Source organism: Pezoporus flaviventris, unplaced genomic scaffold (genome assembly GCF_033815535.1).
Source record: "Pezoporus flaviventris isolate CSIRO_AGI_PZ_B2104156 unplaced genomic scaffold, CSIRO_AGI_Pfla_v1 ptg000029l, whole genome shotgun sequence".
In the NCBI taxonomy this organism is placed as follows: domain Eukaryota; kingdom Metazoa; phylum Chordata; class Aves; order Psittaciformes; family Psittacidae; genus Pezoporus; species Pezoporus flaviventris.
The window spans coordinates 13,252,319-13,269,193 of record NW_026892577.1 but is presented as its reverse complement, the minus strand read 5'-3'; the positions used below and the strand labels follow the sequence as shown (position 1 = coordinate 13,269,193).

The window sequence follows — 16,875 nt, the reverse complement described above, 5'->3', positions numbered from 1 at the left end:
GATTGGCACCAGATCTTTTAAAAAGCTTACGAAGTTTGTCTGTTAGTAGCGTAACCTCTTCTCTATCACAGTTAATTTTTATGTTCTGAATTCAGCCTCCTTTTAGGAACCATGCTAAGACAGCATATTAAGTAAAGTTTCTTATGCTCCCCTGTGATTCTGTAAGTTTAAGAACTTTACCTATAAATAATATAATTGGCAGGTCACATTTTGAAAATACACTACATAACCAAATTGTGTCAACTAATGTTGTAATAAACACCACCCCTCTCAAAACACATGCCACATTTTTGAAAACCAGAAGCATATCCACTCTTCCAAAAATTCCTACACGGGAAATGTATGGCCGTGGAAAGGAAATTGATACTAACATGAGTAAGTTCACACACTCACAGCATTTGAAGGGGTAGCAACCATCAGCTATTCAGCCTGCAGTTATCATTCCTCTCTCAAATTCATTTTCCAGTCATCGTTTCTCAAATGAAAATTTAACTAATAAGAATTTTAATTACTGGAAAAAGCCCTTATTTTTGTAGCATACAGACTGAACAAGATAAATAAGCTTCCATGTACCATTTGCACTCTGGTTTAGCATTTCTCGATTTTTCAGTTTTTCAGCCTATTGAAACAAATGCAAGATTTTCTAAGACTAAGGTAATTATTTAAATCTTCGACTACTAAAGATAGAACTTAATTCTAACTTAAGCCAAATTAAAGTAAGGCAAAGATTATTTAAAGTGTACATGAACATTTAGATCAAATTATTTATGGCTCAGTGTAATCCCATCATCTAAGTGTTTAGCGCAGTTTTACAGCTTAATACCCAGGTCTGACACCTGTAATCCACCTGCTTAGGTTCATTTGGGTCACAAACTGCCACCAATGGATTAAATATGAATACTATACGCAGTTTGAAGCTTATTTGCTTCATTACATATAAAAGTAAGCTGGCAATGGCACCCTTTACTCCATTTCTCTTAACATAAAAATGACTAAAGAATTTGGGAGCACAAATAAGTTTTCATTTACATCACTGATAAACTGCCTGATCATTCCTGCTAACAGCAGAACAACACATCATACCTCTTCTGGAGCATTTTCTACCAATGCTTTTGAGTCTGTGGCAGGCTGGCTGATGACGACATTTGCAACTTTTCTTCTCTTTTCTTCTGGTTCCCCATCAGTGCTATCATTGCTAAGAAGAAACAAGAAAAACTTCAGGAGGGGAAAGTATGCTTATGGGGAAGTAATTACTTCTACAGCTGCAGTGTTCAGATACAATAGAGTGTGGCAAGAATACAAACCCAAGAGGTTTAACACTGAAATACATAAAGTAGATAAGCCTACATGTAAAAAAAATAAAATCCACTGGTAGGAGACAGCAGAATGCTGTCCAAGACTGGCAATTATTCTCAGCCTTTTCCAAGAAACATACAAAGTCATTGTAAAATCAAGGAGAGAGTTTTGTTTACTGCTTGTTATAAATACAGTAGGTAAAACATTACTATAAACTACAGTGAGAAACACAGCATATATCAGAACGTTATATTTAATTTTTAGTTATTATCTTCTTAAGTCCCCCCTTTTCATGCATTATTCTCAAGCCCTATTTAACAATAGGGACAAACCACAAACTAACAGTAGCAACCCATTATTTCAAGATCTCTCTGAAGCTACATTCTTAACAAAGCTCTACTGGGGAAAAAGTACAGCTTTTTAGCATCAGCACAGTTCGCATGTAAAAGATTAAGACACAAAGACTGTAAGAAGTTTTTCAACAGATAAGCCTGAATTGTGATTTGACCGAAATAAAAGCAAACCAATTTGCTATTATACCTCTTCTCATTAGCTTCCACTGCATCTCTGGATCTTTGCTTTGCAAATAGCTTAGCCATTCTTTTGGCTTTATTCTTTTGTCTACTGCTCATACCAGCTCGAAATTCTGAGTCAATTAACTCGGCAGCCTGAAGAGTCTGAAAGAAAAGTCATTGTCAACTTTCTTACAATGAAGGTCCTTAAAAATTCTCAAACGCACAATGCTCTCAACCTCCCCAAACCTCCACTTGACACTCAAGAGTAACAGTCTGACATCAAATAATACTAACACTCAACCATGGGGTGTAAGAATTCAGAAAACCAAAGCATACCATACGAGATGTTGACCGTCAAAATATAAAGATTATAACTGCAGAAGCACAAATAAAGCAAACCCATTGTATTATTCCTTGCAGCCAGAGGTTTTACCTACAGGTTGTTTGTTTACTAGTGAAACTGAAGAAGGAGAGTAGTCCAGATCTTCATCATTGAACAGGTCTTCAGTATTCATCCCAATTGCAGCACCCATATCTAAGCCAAGTTTCTTTTGTAACAGTTTCCTCTGTCGTGCTATCCTCTCTTTAGGATCAATTTCGCCTGAAAAAAAAAAAACAAAACCCCAACACCAAAAAAAGTGTTTTTTAAAAAGGGAAGATGTGTCATATTTCCAACCAGATGTATTACTGAAGATTTGCTCAATGAAATAACATAAAGCCTAAGGTTACAGAATTGTACTTGGCTAATATAGTAGTACAATCTCTTAAATCAGATCATGCTGACTCCTAGGAAGACCTTTTCTGCTGCTATAGCTATACCAGTACTTAAACAGTGGCTATTTTTTGAGCAATAGCTCCCCTGCAGTTCATTAAATAACGCTTGTTTGACAGAAGTAAAAAAACTAAGTTTTCCCTGTATTTTTAAGAAAGTGTATTGTGAAAGTAATGAACACACTAAATATTAAGTCCAGCAACTGATTCAAGAACTAGCACTTTTTTACTGAGCACATGTATCACTGTGGATCAGCTGATTTTGGCAGTTGGTTTCTGGGGTGTTTTTTTTTTGGGGGGGGGGGGTCTGGTTTGGTTGTGTGGGTGGGTTTTTTTAAGGTTTATTTTCCTCCTAACCTTTACCTTCTGTTGGGAAAACACAGACATAAATAACAACCACCAATAAAACCCTCAAATAATATTCAATCCAATACCCTGTATTAAGATGAGTCAGAACTTGTTTTCTTAGACTGCTCTTCCTTGTAAAACGCACCAGACCCAGGTGTCTCCTTTCCTTCTACTCACACTAACTCCTGGTTGCAATGTAGACTGAAGCATAAGCATGATTTTCCTAGGATGCTGGAGCCTATTTACAATCCTGTCCTCAATCTTCCCGTGTCAAGCAAGGCTCATTTAGGAAGTTAATAGAAGCTACCTCAAGAATGCTGTGAAGCTTCAACACTGTAATTACTACTGAACACCTAGACTAAGGAGCACTCACATTTACATAAAAAATATTTTAGTGCCCGAGTAGAATAAACCCTTCAAGTAAACCAAAACTTGTAGCTTGTAGTGCTGTTGGACTTTACCCTCTTTTTACACGTGTGGTATGGAAGCCAGTCAACAGATTTTGGAGGGAGGAAGGGGAGGCTGGGGGCAAATATGTGCACATAAACTTGTAAGTAGGTGAACAATACTGGCAGAGTTTTGGGGTACACACCAGGCTGAGCAGTAATTAGTACTTAATTAATATCTATACCAATAAGTTGTTTTGGGTTTTTTTTGGCTTTGTTTTTTTTAATAACATTTAACTGGCAAGCAGAGAAATGCAAACAACTTCCACTCTCTAAAAAAATATTTTACCCTTCACAAGTTCATCTTAGGAAAACATGTCAAAGACTGCTAACTCTAAAGGTTATTTAACTTGCTTTACATCCATTTATGCTGGCTACTTACTTGAAAAGGAAAGCTGCTACAAAATGAAGAGAATATACATTTTCCCACCAGTTAAAAGAAGATCATAAAATGGTTAAAGTTGGAAGGGACCTTAAGTATCACCTAGTTCCAAAATGCAGCAACTAAACCTAATTTTTGTTTCATTTCCTTAGTTTTCTATATTATATTTTTTCATTTATTTTAATTCATAAAATTATTTATGTGCAATCATATGACACTGGGATAAATGTCAGACTTCTATGAACTAAAGTGTCCTAGTGCATCTACTTGATTTCTGAACAGGTAGAGTTTCATTAGAAGAGATGAAACTTGTACACCACTTTAGCATAAAATACGACAAGCAATAAAACAGCAGTCAAGATTAACAGACAGGATACTGCTTAATAGTCAGCAGCCATAGATTCTGCTCCTCTCTGAGCTAGTGGGATCTGTGTACACTGCACAGAATGCATAACACACAGGGAACAAGTAAATCAGGGCTATGCAGTCAGAGATGATTCTTATCTATAGCATCATTTCATTTGGTGCAGAAACTAGACGATGGACTGGAATTAGAGCTAGGAAGTATAGTAATAGCAATAAAACCCTTATATTAAAATGCTACTACACTGATACAAACTGAGCTAAAAGTTACAGAAATATTTCAGACAAATCACTTGAAACCAAAGACATCAGACAGGCATTGATATTTGACCTTCCACCTCTGACAGTTTTATCACAACATTTCTCATTCAATCTTTCTATAATTTGAAGGTTTCCTACTACTGCATTTGAGAATGCTGTTTTAATGAAGAGTAAGTGGCGATAGTTCCTGCACCTCTTACAAGTCTATAGAAGTTCTACAGAAGTCTTTAATATTGCTTTTTCTGCTTCCTCTTTTGGGTTTACACTCTCCTCTTACCACTCTACACGTACTAATTAATGAGAGAACACATGAACAAACAATACCCACTCCCCAAAAGGGTTGTTTAACTTAAGATGATACAAACCAGTTATGCTGGAGAGAATTTTCTTCCATTATTTCCTAGCATTCTGAGAAACCATGGATAACTAAACTCATAGGACTGCCACAACAAACTTTTTCAAATCAGTCTTGTCTGCAAGTAAAATACAAAGATATACCTGATTTATCATCTTGGACTTCAAATTCTGCACCAGCAGATCCAAGAAGAGATGCACCATGTTTTAACAACCGACATATATCAAATCTGTCAAAACGCAACCGATCTGTTGAAGGCAAATCTTCCATGGGACTTTCTGAGCCTGGTTCTAGATAGGACATTGAAAACAGTATTAAGGACAATGTACTGAAATTTTTGTACAAAGTTCTGGCAGAATATTAAGCGAGAGAAAGAGGAAGAAGTAGTTTCTCTCCTCTAAAGGAATCAGACAAAGAGCATTTTGATTCACAAAGTTCAAAGGCTTCATTTCACAAACACAGACTGAAAAAGCTCACTTAATGCACTTAACTGAGTAGAATTTTTTTTTCCTTGATAAATCTAGCTTTTTTAAATCTTGTACATTAACATACCACTAGGCCTTCTCTCTACACATGGCCAACTTGCAGTTTGAACTGCATATGGCTCCCAAGTACATAGTCAGTACAAGGTCAGGCATATCATCGTAACTGAATATGAACTTCTAAAGCTAAAGAGGTTTAATACAGTCCATGCATACAAAAAAGTCTATGCTCATAAAGAAACAGAATAACAGAGCTGCCTTAAAAAGTCTCATATCAGATGAACAATGAATTGTATAATTCATTTAAGAAATACCTTGTTTTGATCTTGGTGTTGGATTCCACTCAGGTACATTTTTCACTATTGCTTCAACAGCCTGGCCAGCTGCAATACGGGTATCCCAATTCGTACTTCTTAAATACACTAACACCTTTAAGGAGAGATTAATATATAAATAATTATTTGTTTAAAAACAAATACTTTCACAAAATCCATCAGCTATTATGCTTTATTAAAATACACTCACTTTTTATGCTATGGATTAAGACAACTTTCAAAACAACAACAAAGAAGTACAAGGAATCAAGCCACAGAAATGCAAGCAGCCTTCTCTATTGCTCACTGCTTAGAAGAAATCTTGCCATAGCCAGACATTAAGAATTTATAAGATATACTTCTTCCCGTAAGTCAAACTCGACCTTGATTTCCTCCAGGTACTGAGCAAGACTTTTTTTTTTTCTTTCATTCTCTCTAAAAGGAAGTGTTCAAAAAGAGATTAATAGACCTTAAAACTCTGAAGTCATTTAACCCAAGAAGAGGGACAACATGGGTCACTTGAAGCAATATATGCTCTTCTAATTCAGCACTGGCTCAAATCTGGAAAAACTATTTCTTTCTCTGAAAGTGGTTTGCTATTCATGATTTCTTGGCGACTGTTGGCACCATCAATTCTGGTGAGGGCATCTGTTCAATAAGAGTAGAATTGAGGTCACTCAGCCATCTCCAGCTGTCAGATACAGACTATTTTTGTTTTTACTAGACTTGGCCAGATTGAAGGCTCAATCTAATGGAAATCTCTCTCCATTTTCCAGCCCTTTTAAAGATACACAGCCTCCTATATTTTTAATGCTGTTTCACACAAATAACAATCTTTAAAGGCAGAATCAGGAGTTCTTATAAGGCGATAAAAGTTTCTCTTTATAGAAAAAAATCTGAATTTACAGCAAACACTTAATAACAGAAACCTCACGGACGTAACCATTTTGGAGGCTAACCAAACAGCAAGTTTAACAGAATTAGTCTCTTAATTTTCTTCAACTACTATGCTTTTTCTCCTTTCCACAGAACCCACACACCTTTAAACTAGTTTTATTCTCACCATTAAAGTACTAGAAAAATGAAACAAAAAAGTTGCTTACCTTAGATAAGAGATTATTCAGTTCATGAGGGTGCAGTTTCACTACTTCCCCAAGTTGCTGTGCAGCTGCTTTTCTTGTTACTGGTGTTGTACCGGTGTCCAGTAAAATGAAGAGACGATCAAGCCTAAATGACAAAACCCCAAAACGTTACGCTATTCATAGTTCAGCTGCCCATTTCTATTAATATTCCCCCACATTTTTCAGTTTATTGCATGCAAACAGAAGAAATGTTGGCATGAACACCGTCAACTGACAGGGTGGCAAACATACTTCCTTCTAATAGTAAGCATAGTTGTTCTAAAAGAACATTTAATTGGGTAAGGAAAAAAAAATAGAAATTGTTAGAAACATTAGTTTTTTAAAATCTGCAGTTACAGGGAAAAATTTAACTTATTCCCTTCTTTGCTCTGTGATAGAACATTTTCCATCTTAAATACTGTTAAGCTGCAAATGATCTTCATCAAATTCTGACTGACAGAGAATGCAAAGGGCTCAACTGCTTTTATTGCGCACTATAATTTCTTTTGAAGACTTACTGTCATTTATAATATCAAACTCCACTTTTCCATTATACCACATTCTTACTTTTCACATATTTTCTCCCTAACTACCTGAAATATAAAAGACCAAACCTGCTGTTGTATTTACAGCTTTGAGAGAATCCAACACCTCTGGCCTTTCCAGGAAATACAGAATTTAACCAGCAGATCTCTTTTAACAGTAACTCTGTATTTGGTGAAAGAGATCCTAATCATGTATTTTCAGAAGCATTAAATGAGAAACAGCTAACTACTCTTCATCATATAAAAAGCATATAAAAACAGAGACTACCTAATCAAATCAATGATGGAAGTAACAAATGCTCATTACTACCTCCACTTAAGCGGGACAGAACTCTCTCCACAGGGTACCAACTTTATCTGTTAGTTATTGGGCAGTATGAAGTGGACAGATTCTAAACTCACAATCAGAATTATTCCTTCAAGCCTTAATCATGTATCTTGTAAAATGTGCTAAAATGCGTTAGAAACAACAGTGCTACACAGCCAAGGCAGTAATGTCAGAAATACAGTTCCAAACCCCAAACGCTCTCACAATGGAAGGTACTAGACTCAATATTTTCCATTAGATTAAAAAACCCAACCTGACAGTATTTTAAATTATTCTATTATCTCAGACACACTTCTGATAAGGGCCAGCTTTGAAATAATTCTCTTCCTACTACTAAAACAGGTGAACGCATTTCAATCCCTGTAGATAAAAAACGGAGTTTCAAATTGCTGTGATTTAGTAATTTGTAAATTGTTTTCAAGTTACATAAAGATGAAAACCCAAACATATCTACATCAGTTGTTCTGCGTGGTTAGACAGTCAAGAAAAAAGCGAAAGCTTTACAGATCCAACTCTTCCAAAACACTGAGAGTGGGCTAGTCAGGAGGAACATACCAGATACTCATTTACCAGCATTTTTTCTTTAGTACACTTGACAGTAATAACCCAACCTGATTTGCAGCATTCAGTATTATTCAGTACAAAATATGCCAGCTTGCAGAGCAACCACAGCTTGCTCCAACTTGCTTGTTCTCACCCCTTTCATTCTTCATCTCACTGTGAAACTTCAATGTTCCATACTCAAGTTTGCCATTTAGCACCACCCACTCCTTCAACTATCAAAGTTGGGTGGTTTGGGTTTTTTTTCCCCATCTCCAAACTCAAGCAGAAAGTGCAATTTAGACCACTTCCTCACCTCATGTTCTGAGACAGGAGGAAACCACTATGACTGCCTACCCTCAAAAAAACCTCTAGTTTAATTACAATCTTTGTTACAACACTAGATCTTCAATCCTTAAAATGCACAACTTTTTGAGGCTGTATTACCTACAAAACACAGCTGTTTACTTCCTTTGGGGTTTTTTTTAACCTGCAGTATGCTTGGTTTTCTAATTTGTGGTTTTAAATTGCAATACGCTTAACTGACACACAAATGCAAAATAAAACAAAAAAATCTATTGTCTCGCATCACTATATGAAGGTTTCGGTGTTGGAAGGGTAGCACTGAGAAAGCTGCCACTGATAAGCAGCACTAGAGCTTTTTTAATTTAAAGTTTTCATTCTTAGCTTCATTAGGCATGAAAAAATACTCAAAATACTAAACAAATTAACTTTGAGGACCCACAGCTTAGAAAGAAATTTCCTAAGTTCTGCAAGGTTTTCATTTTCAGAATAGACTAACAATCTCTAAACTAGTAATTAAAGCCAAAGAGAACTAAGATTTTTCTAATGGCATGTGGTTTTCTGCTTCTCATGCTAGACAGCGCTACAAGCAGAGCACTGCGTGGCTCACACAGTTCACAAACCTAACACTAAAGTGCAAATCAGTGCGGCAGAGTGAAGTGCTCTAATAGAGGCATTAGAAAGCTAGTACTGGGACAGTTAACGACCAGCTCAGGATACAGAGGTTATCATCAGTATCTCCAAAATGTTTCCAAAAGAAGACATATGTAGCTGAATTGTGTAAAGATCCTCATCATCTCACTGTAAGCATTCTGACTGGATTGGGTCCCCACAGAACTTCAGATGGGGAAGCTTCCAGTTTATTGATTTCAGTGAGCTGAGGCTTGAAAGGGACTATGAACTGATCACTGCTGCCAGTGAAGTGATTTGTTTGGACTCTCCACCTGTGGTACACCAGTATGTTCAGGTGGCCAGGGAGCAGTCACTGACAGTAAATGCCAACTGGTACAGAACAGCTCACAACTACCCCAGCATATTCTACAACTCATTAGAATTGTGCAATTGTCAAAAAAATCTCAGTAGCATAGTCCCTGAAACACTCTTAATGTCAAACTCTGCCTAGAGCACTTTGGAAAACTGTTATCTAGCCCCCATCAGAAGGCAAGGGAATACTCTTTGGCATTTACAGTATAAATTGTATTTCAACACCCAGGAGCTTCCTCCCAGGCATGGTTTCTAGGTACATAAATAACCTCAAAATATAGAAGACATTGATAAACCAAAATTTAGACTTGACAAGGGCTCACAACCACGGTGAAATTAAACCTAAGTACAAAAGGAGATGCCTCAGCTTTTCTTCTTGACCTGATAGTCCTTCAGTGGTGTTTTGTCATTTGGTCAAATTCCAGCTTGGTCAGCTTCACAGCTCAAAAAAAAAAAAAATAAATCAACCCCCTAATAAAGCATACACAAACCATTAAAATAATCAAATAAACAACTTCCCAACAGACAATCAGAAAGCAAGAGAAAAACCACTGAACAAAATTCAGGCCAAAAAAAAAAAAGTGTGATGAAACACAAAGAATGGATTGTTATTTTACTTCTCATAGGTGGGAGACTACAAAGTAGTTATGAAGGTGGGGCTGTGGACAAGAGAAATAATCTTGTTTCCTACAGAGCAGTGGAAGGGACACTAAGGTAAAATAAGACCTCCATGACCACACTGCTCACAGTATTGCATGCTGCACACAGAAGCCAACCAAATGCTAAAATTAGCATATTTCATATCATAGAATCCATAGTATTAGGCAGTACAAGCTTTATTTGTAAATTATTACATATGTATGGACATCAAACAAGGCAGCCCAAAAGCATACAACCAATCACAAGAACTGTGAGAAAGGGTAAAAAATTAAAATAGCTGCAATATACTAATACAAGAAATGTATTAACAAGTTATACAGGGAATACCTTGGTGACCATTAAAGTTCTAGCTGCTGAGTCAGGTTAAGCTTCTCATCAGAATGTAATCCTGACTTCCAACTTTCATTTCAGTCTGTTAGGTGTCTGAGAAATTCTACAGCTCTACCTCATTTGGGCAGTACTGCACATACTACTTTGGCTCTCCCCCTCCCCGTGACTGTGTCAGCGCTCCCTCCCACAAATAGCAACAGGGAAGGCAACCCACTGTCCTGGTCTGCGAGTTCATCTCCATCAACCAGGGAAGAGTTACACATTTCTTCTCCTCTTTTGAGTCTGCAAGTAACTGCTGTAATCACACTCATTATAGAGCATCTAGCTATTCTAATGATACAGGCATACGCCTTTAAATAGTACTGAAATGTACTTCTTGCTCAGTTTAACTCCTGCTTTTCATGCAAGAGCAGCCATGAAGCAATAGTTTCCAACAGGTCAGAAGCTAAATTCTTTCTTCAGAAAGCTTGGGATAACCCCAAAAGAACATTTCCAAAAGGTACACAGGGCCCATAAAAGAGGTAGTTGGACAATTCTGGTATCTTGGTAAGAACTTCAACCTCCAAATGATGCAGTATTAAACTTGAAATGTTTCATATGTTTTATAATGTAATGATGCCAGCCAATGCAGCCATTTGTTCTTGGGAAGTCACAGCCCTACATGTCAAAAACCAAGAACGTGAGGACAAATTATTTTCCAGGAGTTTTACTAACACAACCTTCTGACTTTATTTTAAATGAAAAACTAGGTTCTTATCTACATATTGACAATTATATAGAAATCCAATTAAATGAAAACACTGAAGACTCTAGAAACTAGTACTAAACTTACTAGGACCAAATCAAGAATGCCTGCAAGAGCAGCCAGTTGTTATGCTCTCCTGTACTTCCTTAAGGAACTGTCTTGAAAATACCCGGAAGAGGGTGTCTTTAAGGTCTTCCAAGGTGAACTTAAAGATATACTATTAAAATATTATTGAAATAATTTATTCTTAATGCATCGTACCAGCTTTGTGCATTTAATCACATTTTAAAGCAAGTTTGTTCTCCTTCATACTTGAAGGCCCTTAAAAACAGGTGAAAGATATTAACAGCCTCAGTGTTTGAACAATACATGAGGTGCCTTTGACCACATTAAAGAAACTAAAAAAAAAGTTTTATTAGATATTGAAAGGGACAATCAACACTTTATCTACTGAAACTTAATCACCCTGAGTAATCCATGAGTGTTGTCATTTTCCTGGCAGTATTACTTTTTCATCTAAAGCATCTCAAGAGATCATTTGTGAGCCACTGTATTCACTTGGATCACATACTTTGTAGGAATGAAGCTGAAATGAAACTTTTCACTTCCCTTTTTCCTTCTCAGTTCTACTTTTTTTTTTTTTATTTATTATTAGCTATGCAGACACTGTACTACTTCATACTTTCAAGATCAGAGACAGGAGATAAAGCCTACCAAATCAGCTTGTGCATTCGCAGAAAGAACACCAACCTTCCCACCCACCTATACATACTTCTGGAGGATGGTGCTCATTAGCTAACTGTTTCAGCATAGAACTACCATAGACATGAGCATATTCAGAGCAACTATTCTGCAGCATCTTTTGGTATGAAGTATCTACTATTCTGCTTTTGGGTCCGTTTTCGAGCGTATCATCACAGAAGTGGCACATACAAGCAGGTCTTCAGTCAGGCTGGTACATGTAAAAGCAGAATCTGCTAAAACAAACACTTACACATATAATGCAGAATAAAACAGACTCTGCTTTGTCAACAGATTCTAGACCAATGACAATTATTTTTAAGATGCCCTTATTAACAGCAAAGCTTCAAATTTTCAATCTGATTTTGAGGTATTTCAAAGCATTCACTATAATTGGTTAGATGTTGCTGAGCACAACAGGGGTTTAAGAAAGGTTTTAAACTGGCCAAACAGCAGAAACTAAACTTTACTGAGAAAGCAACCCTTAAATTTACTACTTTGAGATGCAGAAATACCCCTCAAAAAAAATGGCTTTTATTTAATATGGTTACTATACAGAACTAACCCTAATGAAGCTTTTTATTAATATCAATGTTTAGTACAGCACTCAGCAAAGCCTATGGTCCTTGGAGAAAGATTAATTTGAATCATCTTCTCCCACACTCTCCACACTTGTATAGTTAAGAATCATTCTACAACAATGAAGTCTTATGTTGGACCTTCAAAAACATAAAATGTAACTAACTTTCTAAAGGACAAGTGCAGACCTCTACAGTTAAGTGGAGCTGGCACAGAAGCTGGAACAACTACACCCTCCTAAAAACAGAGATATGTAGTATGTAAGCATACAAAATTATCTGTGGTATGTCTGAAGGAAAGGACCTTGGAAATTCAATGTTGAAGTAAAAGGGGAAGATAACACCTTTTATTTTACAAAAGCAACACTGACATTATATCATCAGCATTCCTATGGTCCATCAGCCAAAAGGTTCATTGGGCCAGTCGCTGTGTAACTTCAAAGGGATAAGAGCTGTTTTTGCTGCGTCTGTTAAAAAACATGTGCAAGGCCACATTTACACAGAACCGCTTCTTACAATTATAGAAAGAACAGTTTCCCAGGAGTAACCTAGATGTTAGAACACTCTAAAATGTGTAAGTCTTTTACCTAATTTACACGTGGAATTGGAACCATTCTTTATGGACTCACAAGTATTACAACATCTTTAATAAAGTTCTATCCCTTGCATTCAACTTGTATACATTTTGATCTTAAAACTATACTCTAAAGCAATATACCATGTTATCATGGTTAACACACCAACTTTTTTAGTGCTCCACACTGAACCTTGGGTCTTATCCAAAACACAGGTTTTTGTCCTGCTGGTCACCAGACCAAACAGGTGTTAGAGAATCTTTGCATAGTGCACTGCTGCTTTTCACTAAGGCCATGTGGTTTTACAGAAACACTGGTAACTGAATCTGAAACCAATCTTTACAGTACACACCACCTGGGCATACAGCTGAAAGCTGTATCTTGACAGTCCAGTTAGCCCCCATATCACATGTATGTCAGCACAGTTACTTATGCAGACTGCCCCACACCTAGTGTAATTACAATGCTACTCTATTTTACATGATGGCTTACAGTAGTATTTTCACATACACTGTAGTCTTGTCACAGCAATCCTTACTACTTCCAGTTCTTATGGATAGCTTTGGGGAAGAATAAAGAAAAAAAAGAAAGCCTAAACAAGCAAACAAAAGAAACCAGAGCCAACTTTTTTTTTTAACCCAAATCCAATTAATATAGAACAAGTTGATAAAAAATAAAGAGCAAAATAAGATGGACACTCTGTAGAAACTGCAAAGCTAAAACACCTGCTACTAGAAGTCTTAAAAGGCATATTGCTCTTCAAAATTTTGATTATCAATGGATTTCCAGTATAAGTGTGCATACCTTTATTTTTCAGAATTGTACAGTTATTCCTACACAGTTTCAGGAACAGAATTTACATTTGGTATAGGACTTCGAAGTACAGAGATACTATCAACACATGACTTGAAGCTTATCACAAGGTTAATTTGGATTCATTGTTTCCTTTCAACTATCCTGTCAGGAAGCTTAACGTGCCCATTTGAAACACACACAAAAAGAGATGGCAGGAATTTGTGCTCAGCATTTTTTATAAAAGAGCTCTATTAAGCCATACCTCTGTATCTCTGAATACTTTAAACGCTGGCACACCCCAGCGCACATGTGTGTAAGCAGATACTACCCAACATCTTGAGACAGAGCCAGAACACAGTAATCACTTTTCTCCATGGAAGCCTATTTTATTTCGGTTACTTTACAACTAAGGGCTCTGAAAAGCGAAACGGTTTCTTGCCAGTTCTTGAGACTCGGTATCATTACCCCCTATTCCCTAGCAGCTTAAGCCGAAGGAAGCACTGGCCAACAAAACGAAGGCGTCGAGCTCAGCAGGAAGCCCGAGGCGCCCCAGGCAGAGCCCTTGCGGCCTGAAAAAAGGAGGGGGCTTCCCTATGCGCCAGGCCCGGGAAGGACCCCCGGCCAGGAAGCAAGCCAGGCACCGAAGCACGCAGCCACCCCAAATCTCACCGAGGCGGCCCATGCCGCCTAGGAGCGTGGAGTCCCCGGAGAAGCCTCGGCAGGCTCCCGAGACGAGAGGAGGGGGAATCTCTTCACCCCCACACCCCCCGAATCCAGGCCACACGGAAGGCCCGGGTCGCCGAGCCGCCGCTGCCGGCCCTCTTTCCCCCACCCTCCCCGGCTCCTACCGACCTGGAGACGGCCATGGCCGCCCGGAGCTAGGACTCGCTGGAGGCGAGCGGCGGGACAGTGAGCGGGGGGGCCAGCGCCGCTCTCCCAGGAAGGAGGGCGCGGGGCCTAGCTCAGGCCTCTCGGGCGCCGCACCCAGCCTCGGCCCCGCCGGTGATCCGCGGGGAGCGGCTGAGCGCAGCTGTGGCCGGCAACGGTCAGAGTCTCTCTCCCCCCAGCGGGGCAGCAGCGGTGCGGGCGGGAGCGGTGCACAAGCCTCGGAGCGCGAGTTAAAGGCTCTATTCGCCCATCGCCAGGGCGAAGCCCAGTGCCTGGCTTTATATGAGCAGCCATCTTGTATTTATTCCCTTCCTCCATGATAGCGGCTTCCTGATTGGCAGGAGCGTCCAGCCGCAGCCAATGGAGAGAGAGCTTCTAAGAGCAAAGAGGGCGGGCGCACGCAGCGCCTGGACTGAGCAGGACCGGCCATGGAGCCTGCCGAGCCGGCTGAGGGGGCGCGCCAGCCTTCGGCGGGGAGTACCATCTGCAAGGATGGGGGGTAGGCAAAGGAGAGCGCTCCAGTCCCTCATCCCAAGGGAAGAGGAGAGGCATGAAAACGCAAAGTATAACCTTTTCCTTAACAGCCTACAGTGTGATGGTGCTTCTCCCCCACCAGCATGGCGGGAGAGGGCGACGGAGAGCTCTGAAAGCTCACGCAACATTCCCCACTCGGAGAAGTGAGCTTACACCCAGCGCCGCAGCTCGCACGCCCGGACCGCGGAGACTACAGCTCCCGGCGTGCAGTGCGCCTAGCTCCGCGCCCTCTGCGAGGGGATGCATCCGCCACGCCGCCGCCGCCCGCCGGGGTGAGGGGCCGTCCCTCCGCCTCCCGCAGGGAGCTAGGCGGTGGGGTGGGCGCACCCCAGCTACTCACAACGTGTGTTAGCCGGCACAAGCCCCCAGGCAGTGAGGGGCACTTCAGCTGGCTGCCGTGTGACGGCACTGTCACCGACCACGTTTCCTTCCACTTCCTGTCATCTCCTCAGCTGAGGCAGCCAGCCCGTACTGCGGCCCGGCCGCGCTGCGGAAGGCTTGCAGAAGAGGACGGGGTGTTAGGGTCCCGACCGGCCGCCCCCTCCGCCAGGCGCGCGGTACCCTGGGCAGCTAGGCCCTTAACCCTTGGGAAGGAGGCCAGGCTTTCCAAGCGCATGATGCCAGCTTGATCAGATCCAGAGTAATACTGATAAAGAAATTAGCCTTCGACTAACCACTTAATGTTCTCATCCAGTAAAGGACCGGGGACGTCCCAGGGATGTAAAGTTAGCTGATGCACAAAACCTTTCATGTGATAAATGGAAAACTTGGAACAGATTTTTTCTTTCTTGTGATGCATAAACTCGTGTAAATACATGAATTTGCATAATACTGTATGATAAAGTTTTCTTCTAAAGCCCATCATGGTGTGTATTTCATACCAAGCCTTTCTATAGGGATTTCTGCTTGCCCCCAGCCTTTCCACTGGATGGTTTCCCTTTCCCTATAGCAGTAAGCTCTTCATGTATGGGTTTGCTTATTTGTTTCCTACTAACATGCGCATTCCAACTAGATATTAATGCCATCTATGTGTATAAACAAGCTGCCGGTACATAATACCTCAACCTATTCTTATCCATGTGGGTCCAGTTTATACCTGAGTCCTCTATAAGGTTTGCCCATGGTGCCTCTTTCCTGTCTCTTCGCCCATCCTTTGGTGGGCCCTCTGGTGAGTAGGAGCTGGTGTTGAAATGGCAAGCAAACACCAGCAATATGAGTCAGCCCAAGAGCTCTGCATCACACAATGTGGCCAGAGCAAACCACAGACTTCATTTTAAGCATAGAGATGGTTTGTGTCACACTGCTACACTCAATAACCCAAATAATGCCTTTTTTCTTGCCTGACATGGGTCTGATGTATTAACTACCCTTAGCTAGCTCAATATGCCTCCTGTAGAAGAATACAGTGGGTTAGTTGGAGCCCAAGAGCCTCTTCCTGAAGTACTACAAAACCACATGCACCTTCTTTTGTGCCATCATGTGTTGCAGGTGCATCTGCCTGAACCATGATCCAAGGCATATATCTACTCCCATCCCATGTGTATGTATGTTTCCACATGATGGGGTGCCTGCTCTTTAGCCATGTGATGGGGAGGAACAGCAGGGTGTTGAGGTAGGGAGAAGCAAGGAACATACTGAAGATAGATATATTTTTCTTGTGTGTTCGATGCTGTTG

At 40.0% G+C, this 16,875-nt stretch overlaps 1 protein-coding gene across 1 annotated transcript in view; it reads right to left on the bottom strand.

Moving 5' to 3' along the window:
• The window catches only part of BTAF1 (B-TFIID TATA-box binding protein associated factor 1), a 44,609-nt gene extending 29,392 nt beyond the window's left edge, over nucleotides 1-15,217 (bottom strand). The window contains exons 1-7 of the mRNA XM_061459076.1: nucleotides 14,631-15,217; nucleotides 6,637-6,760; nucleotides 5,534-5,648; nucleotides 4,881-5,027; nucleotides 2,249-2,412; nucleotides 1,837-1,973; nucleotides 1,084-1,195 (exon numbers count right to left, since the gene is read on the bottom strand). Of these exons, the coding sequence (XP_061315060.1) occupies nucleotides 1,084-1,195; nucleotides 1,837-1,973; nucleotides 2,249-2,412; nucleotides 4,881-5,027; nucleotides 5,534-5,648; nucleotides 6,637-6,760; nucleotides 14,631-14,644 (813 nt within the window). The 5' untranslated portion in view covers nucleotides 14,645-15,217. The remainder of the gene's footprint in view (nucleotides 1-1,083; nucleotides 1,196-1,836; nucleotides 1,974-2,248; nucleotides 2,413-4,880; nucleotides 5,028-5,533; nucleotides 5,649-6,636; nucleotides 6,761-14,630) is intronic.
• Nucleotides 15,218-16,875: the final 1,658 nt, after the last annotated feature.